This window comes from Phoenix dactylifera, chromosome 2, assembly GCF_009389715.1.
Source record: "Phoenix dactylifera cultivar Barhee BC4 chromosome 2, palm_55x_up_171113_PBpolish2nd_filt_p, whole genome shotgun sequence".
Lineage (NCBI taxonomy): Eukaryota > Viridiplantae > Streptophyta > Magnoliopsida > Arecales > Arecaceae > Phoenix > Phoenix dactylifera.
The window spans coordinates 12,471,448-12,497,496 of record NC_052393.1 but is presented as its reverse complement, the minus strand read 5'-3'; the positions used below and the strand labels follow the sequence as shown (position 1 = coordinate 12,497,496).

Genomic DNA, 26,049 nt, shown 5'->3' with positions numbered 1-26,049 from the left:
CATTAATTCAAAAGTGGGTTTAATCGTGTAAGTAGCCAAGTGCTGTATGTATAGTATGGCATGCATTTAATAAATGTGTCATGTAATGCATGCAGCTAAAATTTTCTTTTGCTGAATCCTAGTTTGCATCATGGATGAACAATTAAATCCGGATGCAAATCAAAGTGTCTGATCTGGAACAGGAAAAAAGGAGATATGGGAACAACGTTAAAGGAAAAAACCCAAATTGTTTATATTAGTTTTACTATGGAAATAAAGAAATATCAAATAAAATATTTATTGACATTCTTCATCCTCCATAAAAAATTACAGAAATCTGCTATGTTGTTAAGTACTAATTTATTAGTGATTTATAAATTTTAACTTCAAACACATTGATAATTGCAAGTGTATATGAAAGCGCTAGCACAAGTAAATTGATGAAGCTCCCAAATGCCTTAAAGTGTGGCCATAGGTGTGGGATTGTTCAATTGTTGTACATATAGAACTTCCATCCACTACACTATAAAAAAAGTGAAAGCTTAAATCACTTTAAAGAATATATTTTTGTGACTGAAGAATCTAGTATGCCATTTGAAATACTATGGACCATACTTTGCTTCCGTACAACTTCAGTAGGTTTGGCTAAAACATACACAGATACTAATTACTCCGGCGGTCAACATAAATTTTGTTCACATGTTGTAGCTGAAACAAGCTCACTGCATGCATAACAAAGAACTCTGGATGGAAGCTCATACAGAATCAACTCTTTTGGTCACCATACATCTATATGGATTTTTATTTTAAAGGAGGATATGATGATACGGTCATAAGTAGGAAAGAGAACTGGAGAAGATAGGCAAATTCTATTATAACAGAATAACAAGGTATAATAAACTAGGGATCATCACAAAATGAACTGAATATCAAAGTGATCTTGTATAAAAATAGCGTCCAGAAGAATCATCAGAGTTGAAAAAAGCACCTGTTTAAAATAATTCACTTTCATCCAACTTTATGCAAATAAGCACCAAGATCTGAGATTAGGAAGACACATAATTTCTATTAAATTATTATGGGTTGACTTTCTGAAATATCCAAACTTTGCAACCATTCGCACTTGGCCTGGATGTGAACATTAACCTTTCATTGCTTTTCAGATTTAAATAGTCAACCTGAGAACAAAATAGCCAAAAGTACAGTCGGAGAGATTCAGGAAGATGTCACGTTAGATGAATGCAAATTACTCTATCACATCAGAGCACACTTATTTTCACGAAAAACATGTGAAGCCCATAAATGCATGATGTAGCATAATTAATGGGGGGAAAAAAACAAAGAAAACAAATCCTTGTTGACAATCTAACCTGTTCTGGGTCAAGAATTAAAAGACAGAATGCATCAACTGGGCCAGTGGATGGATCAAGTTGATTCTCTGCTCCAGGATTTTCAGTAATAACTGGAAGACCAGGTATAGGTCCTAGGTACTGTAATCTTGACTTTGGGGAACTTGCAAACCAAGCTTTCTGTCTCTGCTGCATAAATGAATATTGATTGATGATTTCAGTAGATATTAATAACCAACTAAATCATTGGGCACTGAAATTAATTTCTTCTTTTTAGTTACACAAAATGAAGAAGTCTGGATAAGCTCTGCAACATAATCCATGGGGCTTTTCAGAAAAGGGCAAGGTACAAAGTGAGAAGGCTTCTATTTTCAGCCTAATTTAAGCTGCTAAAACTTTAAACAATTAAATTTAAATAAACTTAGACATATGGGGAATAAAAAATTTCACCTGCATATGTCAACTAAACAATAAGTGGTTTCTCAACAACTGATAGATAGTTTGAAATAAAAAAACTAAAGGTGAAAAAGAAAACTTAGTATAGAGTAATCAAAGCTATTGATAGAAAGTCTTCTTTAGGGTGGCGACTCTACCACCACTAAAGATACAACCATACTCACTTAGAGTCATAAGCAGATTTCATGGTTGCAGGGGTAAGTAGCATGACTAGCAGGTGTTAAAATTTTACTAGGTACTATGACATTAAGAGAAAGAGAATATATGAATAAATTATAAAATTTTGGTATGAAAATTGCCTCGCCCTCTATTCTTCCTCTTTTGATACCAATTAGTTCATCCAGATCATAAACAGTGGACTCTATAAGCGAAATATGCCCACCACTGACAATTTGAGATGCCTGGTATTTCCGTAAGCAAAAAAAAAGGGTAAAATTATACTTCAAATCTATAATGTATTAGTTGCTCGATCAAATATGGTCATAGTCAACTTTATATGAAAATTAAGCCTAATAAGACAGGTTACAACATTACCTAGATGGTATTTGTGGTTTTCTGTTCAGGGCCTAACTCGAAAAGCAAAGAAAAATCTTCTAGACCCAAAGGATTTCTTACTTGTGTTTATGAAATACTATGATGGGTAGGAACAATTGTTATAGATAGCAAATCATTGGATTAAAAAGAAAATGCTAAAAAAAACTAAGAACAAAAGATAAAGAAAGTTCTCATTTGACAGACATTGATTTTTCCCCATTGCAACTCTCTCATGTGCCCCATTCTTTTCTCTTCCTGGTTTTCCTTCTATCTTCTAGAGTACGCCCAACCTACCTTGTGAACATCACCCTTCCTTATCACAACTGCCTCCAACCTAAGTACGAAGGTAATGTCCCCTACCTCTCTCTCTCTGTCTCTCTCTCATGCACACGTGCATCGCATGCGTGTTGTAGTCCACACCCACACACACATTGCGTGCATGTTATACAACTTATACTCCACACCCTTCCTTATATTCTTTGGCCTTGGTTGCAGGTGACATGGGTTTGGAACACAGGGGTGCCATAAGAACAAAACAAAAGGATAGTGGATGGCTGGAGCAACATGAGCTCTTGCAAGGAGATGGAGAGGAGTATGGGGTGGGACAGAGAGAAGGGAGAATGTGAGAAGGTTTATATCGTCATGGTGAGGATAGTGAGTGGGATAAAGGATAGGTCGAAGGGTGGATAGTGTTAAAAATCTTATTTTGTAGGGGATTTAGGGATAAGAACATGTGGCTTTGTGGTCTTTAGGATGTGATTTGTTGCTCTCCATGGAAGCATGCTTTGATTTATATACTTTTGATATCACCTAGCTTGATGCACTCGACAAGGCATAGGTTTGGGGTATCTGAAAATGGGTTTTAGGGTATAAGAAAGTAAATGATAGGAGCGAAATGGATTCTAAGGTTAAGATGTTGAGACTTGAAGAAAGCACTTTGGGTTTCTTATGATTTGGTGTTGGGTTTAAAAGACCTATACCCTTCATGAGAAGTGAATAATTGGGTTCACTCAATGGCCTTTGGAGCTGCACATCTATACCCTTTGATTTTGGGGTTTATGTGTCCATTTATATCCAAATGCAAGATAAGATCGAAAGACTGAAGGATTTTTTTTTTTTACCCAGAGTGTCAGGTTTCATCCTATGGAATGAACATAAAAAATTCTATAGCATTTTCATCTCGAGGGATAATAAAATCTGAACTACTCAACGTGATTCCTTAAGGAGAGTATGCCCATGGTGTTTGTGTTTTTTGTTATTGAAAGTTTGGAAACAATGAGTTTCCTTAAAGTAAGCACCACCAATGTGCCACGTATGCCATCATATGCAGCTACCCTAACACTTGACAGGGTCTATAGATTATATATAATTTGCTTAGTCATTGTTTTGGAAAATAGTTTTGGACCCAGGATATAAGCCAAGCAATGATGATGGTTTCATAATTCAAAATATGTGCAAGATTATAAATCTATCATTGCAACTTAAAGATTTCTACAAACTTTAACGTGATTTGCAACTAGATGATATAGTGTGATGAATATAATTATCCATTTCCATGATCGGTACTACTGAATTTACATTTGCATTATATTATACCCACTCATACATATTCCTGAATTATTAATAATATACACGAGCTGATAAGCATAGATGGATATATACTTACGCAACTTTACCATTCCAACCAATACTTCCAACATTCATAACCCCCTATTTTAAACTCATGGCAGACCATAAACCACATACTCCCTGAGTACTTCAAGCATGCAGTATCAACTGTAGATTACATATTAGAAAGAAAGATAATTTTTGGTAGAAGTGATGGTCAATGTCAATTGGCTTGATTCACTCACAAAGATCCAGAATTTTGACAATTATGAAAGTGGTTTGGTTAGCTGTTTAGAGAGAAGCAGGAGTAAGAAAGAAGGAAAATTTCCAAACTGTGATGTGGGACATCAAATACTATTTGGCTGTAGCACTAAAGCAAGATAAAATAAGTTGTTCCTTGTCACACAACCAAAAGTCTTGAAAGATGTAAAATTAGTACCAAAAGAAAGCATGTATGATTGCTGTCCAAGTTGGTGTCAATATAAATATTAAACTCCAGCTAAGAGGGAAGGAAAGAGGATAGCACTCGGGAAAAGAAAAGAGCACTAAATGGACCACGAAGTATGGAAGCAGACACCATACTGGCATGATGAGAGAAAGAAGGGGCATTGATAAGCTCGCCTGCCATATGATAGCATGTACAATGTTGTTAATTGGAATTTCATAAGCATAGTGGCAAGATGAGAGAAACAAGGGGCACTGATAAGCTCGCCAGCCATATGATATATGATGCACAATGTTGTTAATCGGAGTTTCATGACCGTAGCAGACCACCCACTAAAGAATATACATAGTAGGTATGTCATGAGCTTTCCGTCAGCAGGATTAAGCAAACTAACATTATCAGCATAACATAACCACATTATACACACAATGATCAGTTCTGACATGCATAATAAATATCCATAATGAATAATTCGAAAAGGCAACGATGAGACAAGAAAAAATTAGGCAAAGAAGTTGGGTTTAATCCTTTGTCCAATGTACTACTTGGAGGAGTTTCGTACTAGGAACTATCAACATTCATTATTTATATGCTATAACAAGATAATGAGGTCACAGTAAAAGTGTCAAAGGCAAAGGAGGATTGATGAGAACTCTGAAAAAAAGGCATGAAGAGCAATAGAAAGCAGAATGAAATAACAAACACTACAACATGAGATATTAAAAAGCTATATATAAACCTCACCGTCAAGATAATCATGAAGAAAAGAATTATTCTTGTTCATATAAGAAGAAATGCATTCACTAACAAACCACAATACCAGCAATAAGAGTGTATAATTACAATTTAAACCTTTGAAGTGACCATTCTTGTACACCTATCTTCAAAAATTCACTAGTAATTACTTGATGAGATGTACTTAGAATGTACAGCCAAGTTGTTGGGAGCCATTCTAGGTCTAATCAATTAGACTATTTCCATGTTTCGAACCTGTGATACCCAGGTCAAAATGGAGCAACCTTACCTACCAAGGCTCATACAGACTTTCAGTATAAAGAAGAAAAACTTTCCTTTATTGTCCATGATATTAAGAGGAGAGAGAGATGTGGTCCACATATAAGATGGTTAGTTATTATATTTTGCATAATCAATCACTGCATATTATTGTGAGATATATACTTATCTTACCTGCAAGGGTACATCCTGAATTGTAAGTGAATGGTTGCAATGTTGAATGCAATACTTCTCAACTGGCAAGAGCATTCTCACATGAGAGGGAACAAGGTCCTACGTGTGAATTTGCTGAAATTTCAGAGGCACCTTGGTCATGGCTAATTACCATTTATTAGATTGAGATACCTAATGGTAGTAATGAATCTCCTGACGAAGTGATTCATGGCAAGTCTGAACTAACGTTACGAAGAGCATGAACCATTTAAAGAAGGCCATCACAATCTGGAGTACATCTTCCATAGTCGACTTGATAGCCATCGATAGGGTTGCACATAGGAAAGCATCAATGGAGAAAGGTCATAGGGAAGAACAATAAGAGCTCAAAAGGTTTTTATAAAGGTGCTTAGAAATAAGTATAGACTATAAAAAAGGTCAATCCATAAAGGTTATATAATGGTGCCAGGGAACCATATGAGGTAATAGGCTCAAAGAATTAACAAGAGAAAAGTGAAAGCCAAGTAAGTGGAGAAGGGACTGACAAACTGAAGATGCAAAAGCAAATGATGCAAAATAAAGAGGCATAGGCAGAAAATATTAATATAGGACTCTCCAAATGATGATATGTAAATAATTAGAGGCATCAAGCAAAAGCTACACCAGCATCTTCATGATCTCAGGTTTGTATCTTAATTGAACACAGGCAGGCAGCAAATTAGTAATAATTTGGAGAGTAGATGGACAAGGCAATGTAGACTTATGAGTGTGATGGTGCCAATATGCAATAGAAAAGTGAAGCACTAATAGAAAATATAACCAAAATTAATACAGGAAGCGAGTTATATAAGATAACCTAGGTAAGGTTGGCCCAAAACTGTCGAAGAACAAAAGTAAACATGAAAAGCACATGCACAGAATTAAGAATGCAATGCTATTATCTCTTAGCAACAATAATTAACTCGGAAATGTGGAAGATGACAACTGCAATGGGAGATTGTGGTGTCAAGATACTTTAGAAGGAGATAAAATCACTTTCAAAGAAGAATATTTTGACTGTTAAGTTGTAATATATGAGATAAACATCAAAAAGTGGCATACAAGATAAAGTCAGGTAGCTTAAAGTCATCAATGAAGCGCATCTATAAAGAAAACCACCTATTTACTACAAGGAGTTTGATCAAACTGAATAAACAATAATAAGCAGGGAAGAAGATTGTGTCAAGTAATGGAAAGAAGAACATTCAAGTACTCTGCTAACCTGTAGCAGTATAGCTTGTATGGTTTGACAAAGTAAAAAAGAGATGTATCACTTAATTCAATGCTGAGCATCATGGATAATACCACGATAATGATGCAACAGGTTGAAAGTGGACAAACTAGTGGAATAGGAAGCAGGAAAAAAATCCAAAGAGAGATTCGACATACAGCCACCTTACTCCATAACAAACCTATCTCTTTGCTTTGTGCGAAAGTCATGGAAAAAATACAGAAAGAGAGTGATAACATGAAACCAAAATCACCTGAACAACATTGAAAGAAATATTTGCATATATAAATAGATTTGTGAACTGTGAGTTGCATTTTTGCTTTCAGTTACATGAGATTGCAATATATTGATGAAGGAAAGCCAAAAGTCTACTCAAGGGGCTTGATATACTTCTCCACCTTGTGTCCAATAATCTATGGACAAGAATCTCATCTTTTGACCAGTGCATTTTGCTTGCTGTAATGGATGGTACTTTACAACCTCATGTTTTGACAAAAGATGGCAACTCAAATGGCATTAGGCAGTGTCATAGGAGGAATTCAGATGCCTTCTGTTCAAACTATTTAAGGCTGCTCTTTTTTCTTAGTAAAAATATTTTTGAGTCCAGAGCAGTGACTGCTGAACTAAGCCAAACCGGCCGGTTCAGCCCGAACCAAGTTAGTTCGCCATTAGAAAACGGATCCGGCCACCTAGGGCCCGGAACCCAATTGGATCTAGCTGGAACCATATGGAACCGATACCAAACCATACCGGGCGTTGACCGGTATGGATCTCGGTACCAGTTCGGTGAACCTTGGTCCATAGCCATTCCAACATCAGTCAACAAAAGTGTAGACAACAAAGAAATGTCCCTAACAGAATCATAGACAACTAAGAAACATATCCAATAAAATTCCACAAAGCAATACAATAATGCAGCACTTTCAAAATAAAAAGCAGGAAAACCATGCACTCTCAATGATCATGGATCCCATACACAATTCAGCAAATTTGTTAATAGCTTCCTTGTTACATAGATCACAACTGTGGATATCAAGCAATCTAACCTGAAGCTTCAAAGGGTCCAAATTTGACCCATTAATGATATCAATCCTTCCACTGATGCGGAACTGCTCCCAAGAGTCTGTGAAATACCAACATATCTACAAGCATCCAAACATTGTCAGGACCTAAGAAAGGACCTCAATTCTTAAATACGAGTCCACATAAAATTTAATTGATTAAACAGGCATAAACAGGGAATATTGACTTCCAATACCCAACCTAATAGTAAAAACTATATTTGTATACATAGCAATCTAAGTTTTAAAAGAACTGACATTATGACTCTTTTAATTCATGGACTTGAGCTTCTTGGAGAATGCTACTATGCATTATCAAAAGGGACTAAAGCATAAAAAATGTACATTTCTTTATACTACGATTTGGCCTTCTCCTTTATCATGCTAGTCTGGTGGCGCGGTAACTGAAAGCTACTGCAAAGTAGTTTGACAAATTTCTACCTTTTTTATCCTCATGACCTATCCCAGAGTGTGCATTAAAGTTGGCAATGGCAACAACACTGACTTTAATATGGAATAATATAAAAAAGATAAAGACGCCACTGATTTAGGACTTTATGCACTTTACCGCTAAGACAGTGGTGGTTAATTTTTGACGAATAAAAGATTTGTTTTAAAAAGAAAAAGCACGTTTTACATGCTTAGTAGAATATAAGACAAGTTATTCCAACAGAAACCAATAAAAAAAGAAGAAACATACACCCCAGAAAAGCAATTACCTTACCTCCCCGAAAGAGCAATACTTGATGTCCTCAATCTGTCAAAATCCACAGGATCAAGAACAAGTACCTCAAAATCGAACTCCTCTCGCCCAGTCAAATATCGGTCCCAAAAAAGAAACTTTTTCGAATTAATTCTACCTTGCTGCTCCGAGCGTCCGTATTGATCTGAATCTTATCGCAATTCTCCTGGAATCCTCTGACCAAAACAAAGAATGGAAATGGTAAATCCCCAAACCCTTAATTATATATATATATATATATATATATATATATATATATATATATATATATATATATATATATATATATATATATATATATTAAATGAAGAACAGAGAGACCTGAAGACCATGGTCCGATTCGCAGGTCTGCCATTCGAGCCGACCGTTGCCTGGAAGATAACGAACAATTTGGAACCCGTTATCGAGAGAGCGAGAGAGAGAGAGAGAGAGAGAGAGAGAGAGAGAGAGAGGGGTACGAGTTGGAAGAAGGCGGAGTGTTTGAGGTGGGAGTTGGAGTCCAAGGCTTTGAGGAGGAGGGTCTTCCAAGGCGCCGAAGCCGACGCCGTCCCGCCGGCCATGATCGATTCTTTCTTGGAAATAGCGGTCCAAGGGATCGAAGGCAGGAAAGCCAGTGTCTGGTCGCCGTGTTTTGATGACGATCGACGTCACCTTATCGGGCTACTCGGCCCGGTAACGGGGTGTACCGCACGTGCCTTCCACGCTGCAAAACGGGCAGGGTTGACTTGTGACCTAATTCGGCCAATCCGTTTAGACCCAGTCCAACCTAATTTCAAGAACGAGTGAAGCTAGATCCGGTTCTAAAATTGAACTCATTCTATTTTTCGGATCGAATTTGGGTTTACTAAATTCCATCCTAACGCATTTAATTTTGGGAGCAATTTTGGGTTTCTTACCCAATGACTCGACTCGAACCTGGTATACTATTAGAGCCCGTTGGGATGCTTAAGGATCTCTAACTCTCTATTCCTCTAATCTCTTCTTATATTTGAGGACGAGAGGAATGAAGAGACTATTTTTGTGTACTATCGAATGTCATGAATTTTACATTAAGACTTAGGTTGGTTATATTAAATGCGAATATTGTTCACCTAAGAAGGAAGTCCAGTCTAATGAAGATAAAATAAAGTATAATTTTTTTCATATGGAAGAAGATGGATTCATGATGAGTCTTTTGCAGCTGTTGAACTTTGTTATGTATCATTATCAAAGCTATATTTCCCATATTAGCCCATGTATGTTTTTTTAGTAGTATGTTTAGAAAAAATAGTAGTAGATGCATTCTAACAAATTCAAGAGTTATCAATGCTTAATAAAAAGGATTAGTATAGATACACTTCTTTTCTGCTAAAAAAAAATATTGTTTACATGAATAGAAAAAAATTTTTGTAGCTAACAAGATTGAGCCTACTATTATTAGGTTAGTTTGTGATGACATCAATCCTAGATGCTTGGGCACTTTCACTTATATGGTCCTGCATAACCTGCTTTCTATAGTTTTTACTCATTGCAAAAGAAACTAAGCATAGGGAATGATAAGTATACGGATTCGGTGCGGACTCAATCAATCGGACAACCCAGCCCTCGCTTCACCACTTCCAAGACTGACCAACTCAAACTTGATCTGGATTCGAATTTTTTAGGTTAGGACCGGATTATACATGGATCCAATCCGACATGAATATATTGGGTCAGAAATTTTAGCCATGGATTCGACCCAATCTTCTATTGGGTTAGGTTGGGGTCCAATATTAGAACCCAAATAAAAAATTAAATTGGATTGGGTCACTCATGATCTAGTCTGACTCGACCCAATTGCATCCCTATTTTTCGGCACCGAAACGTGTTCTCCCTGTGAGTTAGAAAGTTCCCGTGCGAGACTGGTGTAAGATTTCAACCTAATGGTGTCTTCTTCTTTTTTTTTCAAAAAATGGTGACATTTATCGCGCTCTAGAATTCACCGTGTGCATGTCTCTTGATACAGGCGGAGATCTCTGCGCATAGCTGCAGATTCCTGGTAACAAGTCCAAAAGAATTCCAGTTTTCTTCCTTTCATTAAAACCATCCCATGCCTTGAATTCAGTCTCTGATAATTATATATTTGAAAATATTGTTACACCCATTGCGAGGCCTATGCATTTCGACGCTTTCAAGCAAACAATTTGTGTAAGCCTTTGGCAAATTCATGAAGAAACTATCAAAGTTCATCATGCTTCGAGTACAGCTTCTTTTTTTTTTTTTGCTTAAGAGTACAGCTTCTTTAACATAATTTCTTCTTCAAGAAAATGGAGGAGCAAATCTCCACCATATTTCATTAAGGAAATGGAGGAGAATATAGGGTCGCCACTCCTAAAGAGAGTTCAAAAAACTAAAACATTTTTTTGGTACAAAAAACTAAAACTTGCATGTGAAGGTTGGAAGATACATATTTTGGCACAGCACCGACCAGTCATTGAGAAAATTCAGTTCGTTCAGAGCAATTGAGTTCAGGGATGCAGATCGGTTAAGGAAAACTCCAGAATCTCTCATTCCAGGAAGCCGAAGAGACAGCCATGATGGTCACGCGAATATTTGGCTGTTGATCCTTTGGAAAAGAAAGAAGGAATCAAACTTGCTCGGTGGTGATGTTCAGCGGAGATGTTAGATTCTCATCTCAAACTTCCCATGATTGGCGCAGCATTTTAGGAGACATTAATTTCTCTTATTTAAAAAAAGACTGATTCACCTAAGGATACAGGGCTTCTGCAGTTGTACATTGAAGCTACAGAGATCTTTAAAACCATTTATGAAATTGTTCGGTTTGTTGTTGAATGGTTTAACAGGTCTACTTATAAACTACTATTTTTTTAAAAAAACTTCTATTACTCTTTTGTGTTTTTCTTACTTGCAAACTCTTTGTAAATAGTTTTCATGAGCTCTCTTTTCTAATAAAGGCCCGGCGGCTCTGCCTCCCTCTTCATCAAATAGAAAAGACATTTTGCCTCCCAAATATCCTTGGCAAATGGGCAGCTAATAAGGAGATGATCAATTGATTCTCTAGCCTTGCAGAAAACACACCCTCCAATGACTTTCCCTACTTTTTCCCCAAAATCTCTTTTGTATTGAGCTTGTTTTTCCGATAGAGCCGCATGAAACATTTAATCTTCAGTGGCAGGTGCATAACCCATAAATCTCTGGCAAAAGATGTGAAGATCCGACTGAAGTCGGCAAGGAGTGCCGACTTCAGTTGGGTCATCGTGGTCTCCCCACGAAGACCACGCCGGCCGAACGGCCAGCGGGATCTCCGCACACCCCCCCCCCCTCTTCCCTCTTCCCCTCTCTCCCTCTCCCTGATCTCTCTCTCTCTCTCTCTCTCCCTCCCTTTCTCTTTTCTCTGAGAGCCCATCCCTTCCTCTTCTTTTTCCCCTCTTTTGAGAAGATCGTCGGAGCCCCGTCGCCGCCGGAGCCGCCAACGCCGCCGGGGATCCATCGTCGACGACCGGAGGTGAGAAAGACAATCATCTATCTTTTTTTTATGGATTTAAAAGGGAAAAGAAAGAGGGATGTCAACCGGCTTTATTTTCCTGTTTTTGGGAAATTTATTTTGTGGGATTCGGCCGGCCGACGGTGGCCGGCCGGGGTCAATCCGGTCGAAATGGGTTCGGCCGGAGGTGGGTGAACGGGGGCCAGGCTTCCAGCCCCGGTCTCCCTCTCTTTCCTCCCTTTTCTTCCTCTCTCTCTCTCCTTCTTCTCTTCTTCTTCCCTTCCGTCGCCTGTGACCGTGGGGTGACCGACGGCGGCTGGCCGAGCGCCGCCGCCGAGGGCCACGGTCGGCCGCCGAGGGCCGACCGGAACCACCACCCCCCCCCCTCTTCCTTTCTTCTTCTTCTCCTTCTTCTTCCTCTTCTCCTTCTTTTTCTTCTTCTTCTTCTTCCAGCTGGGTGCTTTCCTTGCATCGTTTTCCGTGCCTTGTTGTTGTCTCAAACCAGACACAAATAAACTTTGGGTGTTTCCCCTTGCATCGAATTCCGTGCCTGAATTGTGAACCGGACTTGGACCGGGTTCAAACTGTGAACTGGTTTCATCTATGCCGTGAATGAGGTTTGATCCGAGTTGAATGAATGGGTTTTGTTATGGTCTGATTGAACCAGTGATCAGTAGGATGGATTGAGTTTGAGTTGAATCCGATTGGATCTGTGGGCTGGTTTGGGTTGGGCCCGAAATCTGATCTGAACCTGTTATCCGGTTTGGTTCAATTGGGCCTAATCTATTTTGGGCCACAATTGACTTGGGTTTAAAGGATTCTGATTTTAGGGTATATGTTTGATCTTGGGGGCCCATTCTTGGATTTATGAACTTAGGAGTTTAAGGGGTTGAAATTAGTTTAAATTATGTTTCTTAATTAATTAAATAATTAATATTTATGTTTAATCAGGGGTTCGTGGTATTTGTGGCAGGGATTTTTTAAGCGAGCCCAGGTAGGTGACCTATTGCTTTAAAGTAGAATTTTAACATGTATCTTGCATTTGTTGATTTATTGATTTATTATTAGCATTATTGTTAGATTTAGAATTAAATATTTAATTTCATAAACTGTTATGTACTGTACTATTGGGAGTTTGTTCATGACTTGAGTTGGAAAGTCAATTTGTTGACTTTTAAAATCCGCGTGACTATAGTCTAGGCCCCGCCAATGGGATGATACGTTGGCCCTGTCGACTTGTACTGATGAACTAGTTCCGACACCGCGACCACCGGTGATAGAATAGTGGCGGCACAGGGGTGCATTTTGCTCTTCGGAGCGGCTCAGTGGAGCGTGAGTTTGGCACCAGGGGGTGCGGCACAGTGGTGCGTTGGCTCAGTGGAGCGGCTCTTCGGAGAGTTGTATTGGCACTTCGGTGTAACCATGCCACTGGGTGATGTGGCCGTAGTCATGCGGTTGAGTTATTTTGAGTCTCGGATCGGGTTTACGGATTGTCGTATGAATTTTTGGATTCATGAGTTTTAGCTGCTTTTTATATGCATCATGACATGTTATATGATGACTTTATTGCATGATGTTGCCTACCGAGCTGTTAGCTCACTCCTACTATTTACATTTTTGCAGGTGATGACATATGATTGTAGGAATTATGGGATGGAGAGATCATGATGTAGTTAGCTAGTAGATATGGATTTTCTTTTGTCTTATGTATATATGTGGACATTTGATATGAAAACTGGAATTTATCTTTATTTAGTTATTGATGTTGAATCTGATTTATCTGCCTTGCGTGCCTGCGGAGTCCGCCCTGCAGGTGGCGTCTGCTCGCGCCCCGGGCCCCGAGTTCGGGGCGTGACAGATCTATTGGTATCAGAGCATAGGTTAAAGATCACTAGGAACATTATAACAGAATCATAATAAATATAATAATAAATAATAATAAATTAAAAAAAAACTTAGGAATATAGGGACACATGTGAAGAAATGAGAGTGGGGTAGAAAATCTTATGGGTGGGTGGATCTAACACTAATGATGTGTTATTCGGAAAAAAAAAAACTTAGAAATATAGGGACACATGTGAAGAAATGATAGTGGGGTAGAAAATCTTACAGTGGATGGATCTAACCCTGATATTGTGTTACTTGTGTATGTATCAGCATGCCGCCCCGCCGTGCACGTGTGGCACCTCGCCGCCTGATCGAGACTATCGGGAGTGATCCAGTCACTTCTCATCCGACTGAGAGAGTCCAGGAGGACGAGACTGATCAGACAGTACTGGATGGACCAGATCATGGCCAGGAGAGCAGGATGGGAGGACCGACCCAGGTGATGGAGCTGATCAGAGAGGTTGTTGGGTTAGTTCGGCAGCAGAGGGGACCACAGCAGCTATTTCCCTCTGCTAGTTCTTCAGATCAGGGGAGGAGTATAGCAGAGTTCAGGAAGTTGGCTCCTTCGGCCTTCAAGAGAACTACCGATCCCCAAGAGGCCGAATGTTGGATAGATGAGATGGAGAAGGCCTTCAGGGCCATGGGTTGTACTGAGGAGGAGAAGGTCAGATTTGCCACCTATATGCTTCAGGACCGGGCTCATCATTGGTGGGAGTCTGTAGAGAGGACCATGATGCAGGATGCAGGATCTGTGACCTGGCCGGGATTCCGCATGGCCTTCTACTCCAAGTATTTCCCTTCCAGTCATATCAGGGAGCTGGAGAGGGAGTTTCTGAGCCTCTCTCAGGGGAGTATGACTGTGGAGGACTATGAGGCTGAGTTTGATCGGTTGTCCCGTTTTGCACCATCTCTTGTCCAAGACCCTAAATCTAGGATGAGTAGATTTGAGGAAGGACTGAGGCCTCGCCTGCGTCAGGGTTTAGCTGCTGTTCACTCGACTGATTATGATGACCTAGTTGACAGAGCTAAAAATATGGAGATCATCTGGAAGGAGACACAGGATGCTCAGAAAGGGAAGTCGAAGAGGACCAGGGACTTTGATTCTGACGGTGAGCGGCATCTGCGCCGACCTATGCAGTTCCGCCCAGGAGCAGGGCAGCGAGTTCTATATAGGAGGACTGCACCGGATCACAGGGGGATATCAGGAGTGTGCTTCAGGTGTGGCCAGACTGGACATAGAGCTGTTGAGTGTCTTCAGACACGGCCTGGTATTGGGGCATGTTTTAGGTGTGGTCAGCAGGGCCACCGGATAGTTGAGTGCCCTCAGACTTCCAGTTGTCCTCGTACTAGATCTACGCAGAGGCCACCGAGTTCTATAGCTCCTCAACGACAGACTTCCTTCACTCCAGTACAGGCTACCCAGTCAGCTGTCCCCAGGCAGCAAAGGGGAGGAGGATCTCGTACCCAGGGACGAGTTTATGCACTGACCCAGCAGTATGCTCAGGCATCCAACACTGTAGTGACAGGTACACTGTTGGTATCTTCCACTTATGCTTATGTGTTATTTGATTCTGGTGCTACGCATTCTTTTATCTCATCTTCATATGTGCATAAGTGCGATTTACACTACTCTTCCTTAGAGAGGGAACTATGCATTAGTACTCCAGCTGGAGGTACGATGACAGTTAGTCAGATCTGTATTTCCTGTCCAGTACTAGTTGAGGGTAGAGATTTGAGAGCTAATTTGATTGTTATGAATCTGCATGACTTTCATGTAATCTTGGGTATGGATTGGTTGGCTGTATACCACGCTACCATAGACTGTTTTCTGAAGAGGGTGACCTTCCGGATCCCGGGTATTGATGAGTTCAGTTTTATGGGTGATGACTGGGGTGTCTCTTTTCAGGTAGTGTCTGCTATGCAGGGCATAAGATCTCTTAGAAAGGAGTTTCCCATCTTTATGGCCGCAATTGCAGATTCTGAGCAGTCAGAACAGAGAATTGAGAATATACCAGTAATCAGTGAGTACCCTGATGTCTTTCCTGATGATCTGCCTGGCTTACCTCCTGATAGAGATGTCGAGTTTGCTATTGATATAATCCCTGGTACTGCACCTTTGTCTAAAGCTCCTTATAGAATGGCCCCTGCTGAACTAAAGGAGCTGAAGGACCAATTACAGGAGCTATTGGATCTAGGTTTCATTCGACCTAGTGTCTCTCCTTGGGGTGCTCCAGTATTATTTGTCAGAAAGAAAGATGGTAGCATGAGACTGTGTATTGATTACCGGGAAATTAATAAAGTGACTATTAAGAATAAGTACCCTCTACCCTGGATTGATGATTTATTTGACCAGCTTCAGGGTGCTCAGGTATTTTCCAAGATTGATCTTCGATTTGGATATCATCAGCTGAGGATAAAAGAGTCTGACATAGCCAAGACTGCCTTTCGTACCAGGTATGGACACTATGAGTTTCTTGTGATGCCTTTTGGTTTGACTAATGCACCAGCAGCATTTATGGACCTGATGAACAGAGTATTTAAGCCTTTTCCGGATAAATTTGTCATAGTATTTATTGATGATATTCTGATATATTCAAGGAGTCAGGCAGAGCATGAGCATCACTTGAAGATTGTTTTGGAGACTCTGAGGCAGAATCAGTTGTATGGTAAATTAAAGAAATGTGAATTTTGGTTGGACAGGGTGATGTTTTTGGGGCATATTATCTCTAAGAAAGGAATTATGGTTGACCCAAAGAAGATTGAAGCTGTGGTTGATTGGAGCAGACCGAATAATGTGTCTGAGATTCGCAGCTTTCTTGGATTAGCCGGTTATTACAGAAGGTTTGTGGAGGGCTTCTCTAGTATTGCCGGACCCCTGACTCGACTCACTCGCAAAGGAGTGAAGTTTGAATGGTCGGATCAGTGTGAGAAAAGCCTCAAGGAATTGAAACACCGTCTAGTATCAGCACCTATTCTGACCCTACCAGTTACCGGTACTGATTTTACCATTTATAGTGATGCTTCCAAGAAGGGTTTGGGTTGTGTACTAATGCAGAAGGGAAAAGTTATTGCTTATGCCTCCCGACAGCTCAAGCCCTATGAAGAGAATTATCCCACTCATGATCTTGAGCTTGCAGCTGTGGTGTTTGCCTTAAAGATCTGGAGACATTATTTGTATGGAGAGACATGCCAGGTATTCACTGATCACAAAAGTCTGAAATATCTCTTCACTCAGAAGGAGCTGAATATGAGACAGAGAAGGTGGCTGGAATTGCTGAAGGATTATGATTTATCTATACATTATCACCCTGGGAAGGCAAATGTGGTAGCAGATGCTCTAAGTAGAAAATCTTCAGGAATTGTTGCAGCCTTGATTACTACTCAGAGAAATATCCTGGAGGATCTGAGGAGGGCAGAAATAGAGGTATATCTGCAGGATGCTACCTTGAAGTTGGCAAACTTGCGAGTCCAGCCTACACTCATTGACAGAATTAAGGCAGCGCAAGTGGATGACTCTCGGCTTCAGAAGATCAAGAAAGATGTTGAGTCTGGATCTCAGCCTGATTTTCATATACATGAGGATGGCTCATTGAGGTTCATTGGCAGAGTTTGTGTTCCAGATGATCCTAGTCTGAAGAAGGAAATCATGGAGGAGGCTCACAGTACGAGATATACAGTGCATCCTGGTAGTACAAAAATGTATAGGGATTTGAAAGTTGTGTTCTGGTGGAACAATATGAAGAGAGAGATTGCCCAGTTTGTATCTCAATGCTTAACTTGTCAGCAAGTTAAGATTGAGCATCAGAGACCAGCTGGTATGCTTCAGCCCCTGCCGATCCCAGAGTGGAAGTGGGAGCATATTACTATGGATTTTGTGTCAGGGTTACCTCGTACCCTCAGAGGTAATGATTCAGTCTGGGTGATTGTAGACAGATTGACCAAATTAGCACATTTCCTAGCATTTAAGACTGGGATGACACTAGAGAGATTTGCAGAGTTGTACATTGAGCAGATCGTGCGGCTGCATGGAGTTCCAGTGTCTATAGTGTCTGACAGAGACTCCCGATTTGTGGCTCATTTCTGGGGCAGTTTGCACAAAGCTTTGGAAACCACTCTTAGCTTCAGTACAACTTTTCATCCACAGACAGATGGGCAGTCCGAGAGGACCATTCAGATTCTAGAGGATATGCTGAGAGCCTGTTCTATTGATATGAAGGGTTCTTAGGATCATCATGTCGTTGGTAGAGTTTGCTTATAACAATAGCTACCAGGCAAGTATTCAGATGGCTCCTTATGAGGCGTTCTATGGTAGGAAGTGTAGATCACCTATCTGTTGGGATGATGTGGGGGAGAGAAAAATTCTGGGTCCAGAGATTATTCAGCAGATAGTGGAGAAGGTTCAGCTGATCAGAGAACGACTTCGGGCAGCTCAAAGCAGACAGAAGAGTTATGCTGATATCAGGAGGCGGGATCTGGAATTCCAAATCGGAGATCATGTTTTTCTCAGAGTGTCCCCTTCTAAAGGGGTAATGCGATTTGGAGTTCGGGGTAAGCTCCGCCCGAGATATGTGGGACCATTCGAGATTCTCGAGAGAGTTGGAGCTGTTGCTTATAAGCTGGCACTTCCACCTGCCTTATCGGGGGTTCATTCTGTTTTTCATGTCTCTATGTTGAGGAGGTATATTGCTGATCCCAGTCATGTGATTGAAGTGGCACCTTTACAGCTCCGTGCAGATCTTTCTTATGTTGAGCAGCCTATCCGTATAGTGGATAGGAAGGACCAAGTTTTGAGGAGGCGCACGATTCCTTATGTAAAAGTGCAGTGGAGCAATCATAGTGAGAGAGAAGCTACCTGGGAGCTGGAAGAGGAGATGAGAGAGAAGTTTCCTGCCTTGTTCTCGGAATGAGGTATGTTTTAATTTCGAGGACGAAATTTCTTTTTAGTTGGTTAGAGTGTGAAGATCCGACTGAAGTCGGCAAGGAGTGCCGACTTCAGTTGGGTCATCGTGGTCTCCCCACGAAGACCACGCCGGCCGAACGGCCAGCGGGATCTCCGCACACCCCCCCCCCCCCCCTCTTCCCTCTTCCCCTCTCTCCCTCTCCCTCTCTCTCTCTCTCTCTCTCCCTCCCTTCCTTTCTCTTTTCTCTGAGAGCCCATCCCTTCCTCTTCTTTTCCCCCTCTTTTGAGAAGATCGCCGGAGCCCCGTCGCCGCCGGAGCCGCCAACGCCGCCAGGGATCCATCGTCGACGACCGGAGGTGAGGAAGACAACCATCTATCTTTTTTTTATAGATTTAAAAGGGAAAAGAAAGAGGGATGTCAACCGGCTTTATTTTCCTGTTTTTGGGAAATTTATTTTGTGGGATTCGGCCGGCCAACGGTGGCCGGCTGGGGTCAATCCGGCCGAAATGGGTTCGGCCGGAGGTGGGTGAACGGGGGCCGGGCTTCCAGCCCCGGTCTCCCTCTCTTTCCTCCCTTTTCTTCCTCTCTCTCTCTCCTTCTTCTCTTCTTCTTCCCTTCCGTCGCCTGTGACCGTGGGGTGACCGACGGCGGCTGGCCGAGCGCCGCCGCCGAGGGCCACGGTCGGCCGCTGGCTGAGCGCCGCCGCCGAGGGCCACGGTCGGCCGCCGAGGGCCGACCGGAACCACCCCCCCCTTCTTCCTTTCTTCTTCTTCTTCTCCTTCTTCTTCCTCTTCTCCTTCTTTTTCTTCTTCTTCCAGCTGGGTGCTTTCCTTGCATCGTTTTCCGTGCCTGGTTGTTGTCTCAAACCAGACACAAATGAACTTTGGGTGTTTCCCCTTGCATCGAATTCCGTGCCTGAATTGTGAACCGGACTTGGACCGGGTTCAAACTGTGAACTGGTTTCATCTATGCCGTGAATGAGGTTTGATCCGAGTTGAATGAATGGGTTTTGTTATGGTCTGATTGAACCAGTGATCAGTAGGATGGATTGAGTTTGAGTTGAATCCGATTGGATCTGTGGGCTGGTTTGGGTTGGGCCCGAAATCTGATCTGAACCTGTTATCCGGTTTGGTTCAATTGGGCCTAATCTATTTTGGGCCACAATTGACTTGAGTTTAAAGGATTCTGATTTTAGGGTATATGTTTGATCTTGGGGGCCCATTCTTGGATTTATGAACTTAGGAGTTTAAGGGGTTGAAATTAGTTTAAATTATGTTTCTTAATTAATTAAATAATTAATATTTATGTTTAATCAGGGGTTCGTGATATCTGTGGCAGGGATTTTTTAAGCGAGCCCAGGTAGGTGACCTATTGCTTTAAAGTAGAATTTTAACATGTATCTTGCATATGTTGATTTATTGATTTATTATTGGCATTATTGTTAGATTTAGAATTAAATATTTAATTTCATAAACTGTTATGTACTGTACTATTGGAAGTTTGTTCATGACTTGAGTTGGAAAGTCGATTTGTTGACTTTTAAAATCCACGTGACTATAGTCTAGGCCCCGCCAATGGGATGATACGTTGGCCCTGTCGACTTGTACTGAGGAACTAGTTCCGACACCGCGACCACCGGTGATAGAATAGTGGCGGCACAGGGGTGCATTTTGCTCTTCGGAGCGGCTCAGTGGAGCGTGAGTTTGGCACCAGGGGGTGCGGCACAGTGGTGCATTGGCTCAGTGGAGCGGCTCTTCGGAGAGTTGTATTGGCACTTCGGTGTAACCATGCCACTGGGTGATGTGGCCGTAGTCATGCGGTTGAGTTATTTTGAGTCTCGGATCGGGTTTACGGATTGTCGTGTGAATTTTTGGATTCATAGTTTTAGCTGCTTTTTATATGCATCATGACATGTTATATGATGACTTTATTGCATGATGTTGCCTACTGAGCTGTTAGCTCACTCCTACTATTTATATTTTTGCAGGTGATGACATATGATTGTAGGAATTACGGGATGGAGAGATCATGATGTAGTTAGCTAGTAGATATGGATTTTCTTTTGTCTTATGTATATATGTGGACATTTGATATGAAAACTGGAATTTATCTTTGTTTAGTTATTGATGTTGAATCTGATTTATCTGCCTTGCGTGCCTGCGGGGTCCGCCCTGCAGGTGCGCGGCGTCTGCTCGCGCCCCCGGCCCCGGGTTCGGGGCGTGACAAAAGAGCAACTAGCACCCATCCTGATAGTGAATTGGGGAGAAGCTCCTTCAGAGGAATTTCGCAGAGCCAATTCTCTTTCCAAAACAAAGTTCCTTGGTCGTTTCCAAATTTATGGTGTACCCTATTCCAAAAAGGCTTCCGATGGGGGGCAAAATGGATCGTCCTATTCACAACATGGGACCACCCAATTTCAGTCAAATAAATATCAGCACCAAGCAGGCCAGACCTCAGTTCTGCTGAATACCAGTCTGACCCCGAATCCTATAAAAGGCCGAGCCAGACCTCGCCCAGACCTCTCTGCTCGGAGCGCCCTGCAAGATCGACCAAGAGCCGAAGAGGCCCCGTCGACCGTAAGTATCTATAGATAACGCCCCTCGAGCCGGGCTTGGAGCACCCTGCAGGATCGACCGAAAGCTGAAGAGGCCCAATCGACCGCAGGTATCTGCAACAACGTCTCGTGCCCAGCTCGTGGCCCCCTACCGAGCTGACTTCAGAGCCGAGGAGGCTGGGCCGACCTCAGTGTCCGCCGACCGACCTCACCAATTACATGTCGCGGCCCTTCAAGCGAGCCCGACTTCGCCCACGATCACGTCCACGTGCGCACCTACACGCGCCTCTATGCCCACATACGTGGCCATACATTACAGCCTCACCGCGCCATGCTTCGCTTGCTAGCCACTCCACGACATGTTAACCAGGAGCCATACCCTGCCACCTCTGTCGACGCCATGCCGTTCACAAGGACGGCCTACACCGTATGCCTCAAGCAAGCCCTAGCTGCACACCACTTGGGCACCTCTGCGAAGACTATAAATAGCCCCATCAGGTAATGCTTAACAACTTTTGGCTGAACCACTAAAAATCTACTCTAACTTTATCATCGGAGGGCCCTCACAGGAACCCCACCGGTGAGACTTTGTGCAGGTCTGCTGGCGCGTAGGAAGCGACCCCCTTCTCTATCCCGTCCAGCAGCTCCCCTCGACCCCTCCGGCGTAGTCACCCTCAGGCCGAATTTGAACCACAATAACTTCAAAAGGTAAATTACATCCCTCCATAATCTAGAGCACCTCCTTTTTGGTTTCCGGCAAGCGGAAAGTTTAATTCTTCTATAGTAATTCCATTGCACTTCTTTTTATAGTGTCATCAGCATACTGTAAGATTTTCATGCCACCACGACTCCAAGGACATCCTAGGCCTTCAAATATATTAAAAAAGAGCTGCCTGGTTAAGCATCTTACAAAGTGGATCTGCTGCAAGCCTGCAAGGATCAACAGAAAAGGCGAGAGAGAATCTCTTAGACGTAGACATCGTTTGTGAGGAATCCAATCCCCAAATTCCCCATTGATGATGACTGCGTTCTTACCTGATGACATGAAACTATTAATCCACTGAATCCACTCGAGAGGAAAACCTCTGCTTGTGAGAAGCTTGAGAAGGTAACTTGGGTTCACCATATCAAAAGCCTTTGAAAAATCCAACTTGTAGATGATACCATCTGGTGACTTTCTTTTGGAATGATGGATGATTTCGCTAGCACAGATGTTATCTAGAATGGATCTACCCTTAATGTAAGCAGATTGTGCATGATCAATCAAGCTGTCCATATGAGGTTGCAAATGGTTAGCCAACACCTTTGATAGAATTTTAAGGCAGCTTGCATCTTTTGTATCATACCACATTAATTGCTCTCTTCTTTTTATCATGCCTCCAACCCTAAAATCACAATTCGAGGCATGACAACCACTGCATACTCACAAAAGTTGGATCTATAAGCATGCAAGGCATTCCATTTGTTAGTAAATTGATATAACCTAAAGTCATGTAATTCAACCACATGCAATAGTGATTATTAGAGCAGCTAAATTATTAAACCATAATATCACATAAAATCATGCATACCACCCTAAGTCATAAATAGAGATCTATTCCAAAATTTATAACACAAACTTTCAGTATCTTAATATTTATACATAACTCCAAGCCACACTTTATTGTGCACCATGAATCAAAATCAAATATACTAACTAGGAAGATGGCCTTGCCGCTATTTACTTTTCCCAAAAAGTCGATATTGGTCTAGTTCTTGGTCCTTGGAAGTTGGATCTGAAAATTATAGGTAAAAGTTAGGAGCTTCATAACTCAATAAGTAATGAATCCTCTTTATAGAATTGGATTAAATAAATATACATGATTCGACTCAGTTAAAGTATATAAATCATAGTACCTTTGTACATGTAACTTCATGATAATTACTTTCAATGAGATTCATATGCAGCAATGGTATATTTCATTTTACAAAATGAATCGATATCCAGAATTAGAGTAAGATAAATTATCTGAGTCTCATAATCATACTATAGTTGCATTCATATACTTATACATATGCTATACTCAGGTATCCAGTTTTAGATTTTCGCTCTACAGCCATTAACAATGACCGCACTTGGCCCCTATGGCATATATCACTCCATATTTAATCCTGACATATATTCTAATTAAAAAATTATATATACCTCGTGTGTAAGTGCCGCACCCGGCACCCCCAATTTTATTCCTTTAGAATTGCAAAGGATCATCTATGAGGCTCTTTCTTTTCCCATATCGCCATGTTATAACTCTCACACACATTATCTATCCTCTTCCCTAAATGGTGGCTGCTTTCTTAGCCTTTTCCTTTATTTCACCATTAGATGCAATCTTGGCCGCCCATCTGATGCATCTTTCTCCTGTACGTATTTCTGCATATATTGCACGTGTCGAATTTACTCTAATAACATGCTAGCATTCCGGATTTTATCTTTCACGTGGAAGAATTATTGTTCTTCTTTCATAATATTGGCCCTTGGATCGTATCTCGCACAGCTCTCGAAGCACTTCAAAATCATTCATCAACCTGCTGCACAGCTCACAAAGCAATTATTATACGATCCAACAGTGGATTCTCGGGGAGGACGGTGAATCCTTCTTTCCCACGAAAGGTACAACCTCTATCCTTCTTTTTTCCCCCTCCCGGGCGTTGGCGGGTGGCGATCCTTAAGGCTCTTGGCCGTCCATCTCCATTCTCCCACGTTATTGAAAGGAAGGAATAAAGAAAAATTCAAACACGGCAACTTCTCAGTCCATCGTGCATCGTCATGAAATGCACCTTCTCTTCAGGGTCTCAGGTTCACCTTCCCTCATGAATAAGGAATCTGAATCCTTCTTCCATGCCAAAACGATACAACCCGTTCCCTCTCCTCATTGACCCTCACTTCTCTCTCTTTAATTAGACCTTAGAGATGGGTGCAGCAACCATACGTGTCAAACCTGCCCGAGTTCTACTTGCCTACAGTAGAGTTGGTAGGTATTACGTAGCCATAGGTCATTGTTCTTGTGGCACACGTACTGCTTGCTCTTGAAGGTACCTGGTACCACAAAAAAAAACAAAAATGTGATGGCTTTCAGGTATCCGGATTTTCGTGGCTTGCACGCATCTGTATTTCGGTCCCTTTGCGGCAAGTTTACTAACTTTTTTGCGTTCTTAATTTTCGTCGTTCTTAAACTAATTTCATGTCGCTGAGTCAACCCACAACGCTCACCAACCTCCGGTCCAAGTCCTCGTTCAATTCTACTGACCATCCATTTCCTCATCTCCTTCCCATTTTATACACGTAAAGGAATGAAAAATGGCAAATATTTGAGCCTCCACTACGTAAACTCGTGTTTCGTCCCTCGACTAAAGCGATGACTTCCGTTCTTCTCTCTCTCTCTTGTAGGTTTTCTTCTTTGACGTAGGATTTCGACTTCTTGTACTTCGATTCTTTAAAAATCTTTTTAGGTACTTCAGCTGATAATTTTCCTGTGGTTTTCTTCTCCGGCGGCCGAATGAGACTGTGACTTACATCATTCTATGTGCAGATTCTTTCGGTGTATTATCCTTTGATAAGCGATCTTGTTAGGGATTGGTATGATTGTATCCATGAGACTAGCTTCCAGAAAATCTGAAACTAAACATATGGTTTAATTTTTTTCATGGATTTGAAGCATTCTGTCCTTGGTGGGCCTTTGGTATGGGGACTTTATATGATAAGTATGTAAATACCGAAAATAATCCCAAACTTTTGCAATGATCCTGGATACATCCTATTTAAGGGTTTCCCCCTCGTTGAGCGCAATTGTTCAAACACTTTTTTCTCAAAAGAATATTTGCGAGCATTTTTACAGTACAAAAGCCTATAAATTGCTCAAACATATTGGCCATTCCGTATTATAGTTTTTATTGAATTTATAATAGCTACCTATTTGAATTAAATTATAAACATGTATTGGATATATAATTTGTTGCAGGCTTTACGGAGCATTAAATTCATGCAACAAAGTCTGCTTCAGGGGGAAAAAAGAAAATCATACACCGAAATGTGCTATATATATGAACATAAAAATAACCTAAAAGTGGTCATATACATTAGGAAGATCTAAGAATACTGTTCAGATAAGATCAAATTTGTCATTGAGCTCAATTGCAAACCAGAATTCAGATATCGGTTCGAGAGCAGCTCTTTGTATTAGTAAAATTACCTCTTTCTGTAGAAAGAAGATATCCTTGAATTTCACTAGTCAGCCTCTAATTTACAAAATCAGTGCAGCATAAGCAGTCTAGCTACTATACTTATTAATAATTATGTAAAACTTGAGATTTCACGAGCAAGTATTTTGTATCTCCCCGACAAGTGGTATCAGAATAAATGACCGACGATCCTAGGTAATCGGAATTAGGCTCTGGAGTAGTAACACACGGTACGCTAAAAAAAACTTTGAGAATCAGCCACAAAGCGGAGAATATTAAGGATCATGATGTGTGACATTTAGTCTCATATGAAATAATTAATGGAAGGTTTATGATTCAGCTCAAACGCTTAACGACCCGAGCTACTTATATATCAGGATGTTCTTTCGGTGGAAAAATCTATCTTGAGGACCAA

The 26,049-nt window shown here is 41.2% G+C and overlaps 1 protein-coding gene across 1 annotated transcript; it reads right to left on the bottom strand.

The window, feature by feature from the left end:
- Positions 1–897: 897 nt before the first annotated feature.
- Positions 898–9,252, bottom strand: LOC103695453 (pyridoxine/pyridoxamine 5'-phosphate oxidase 2). Its single transcript, XM_039121933.1, has 7 exons — positions 9,070–9,252; positions 8,933–8,982; positions 8,730–8,787; positions 8,594–8,626; positions 7,855–7,950; positions 1,350–1,517; positions 898–1,157 (listed from the first exon to the last, which is right to left on the bottom strand). Exons 1-7 carry the CDS (start codon positions 9,169–9,171, stop codon positions 1,056–1,058), a joined length of 609 nt encoding a protein of 202 aa, XP_038977861.1. The 5' UTR covers positions 9,172–9,252; the 3' UTR covers positions 898–1,055.
- Positions 9,253–26,049: the final 16,797 nt, after the last annotated feature.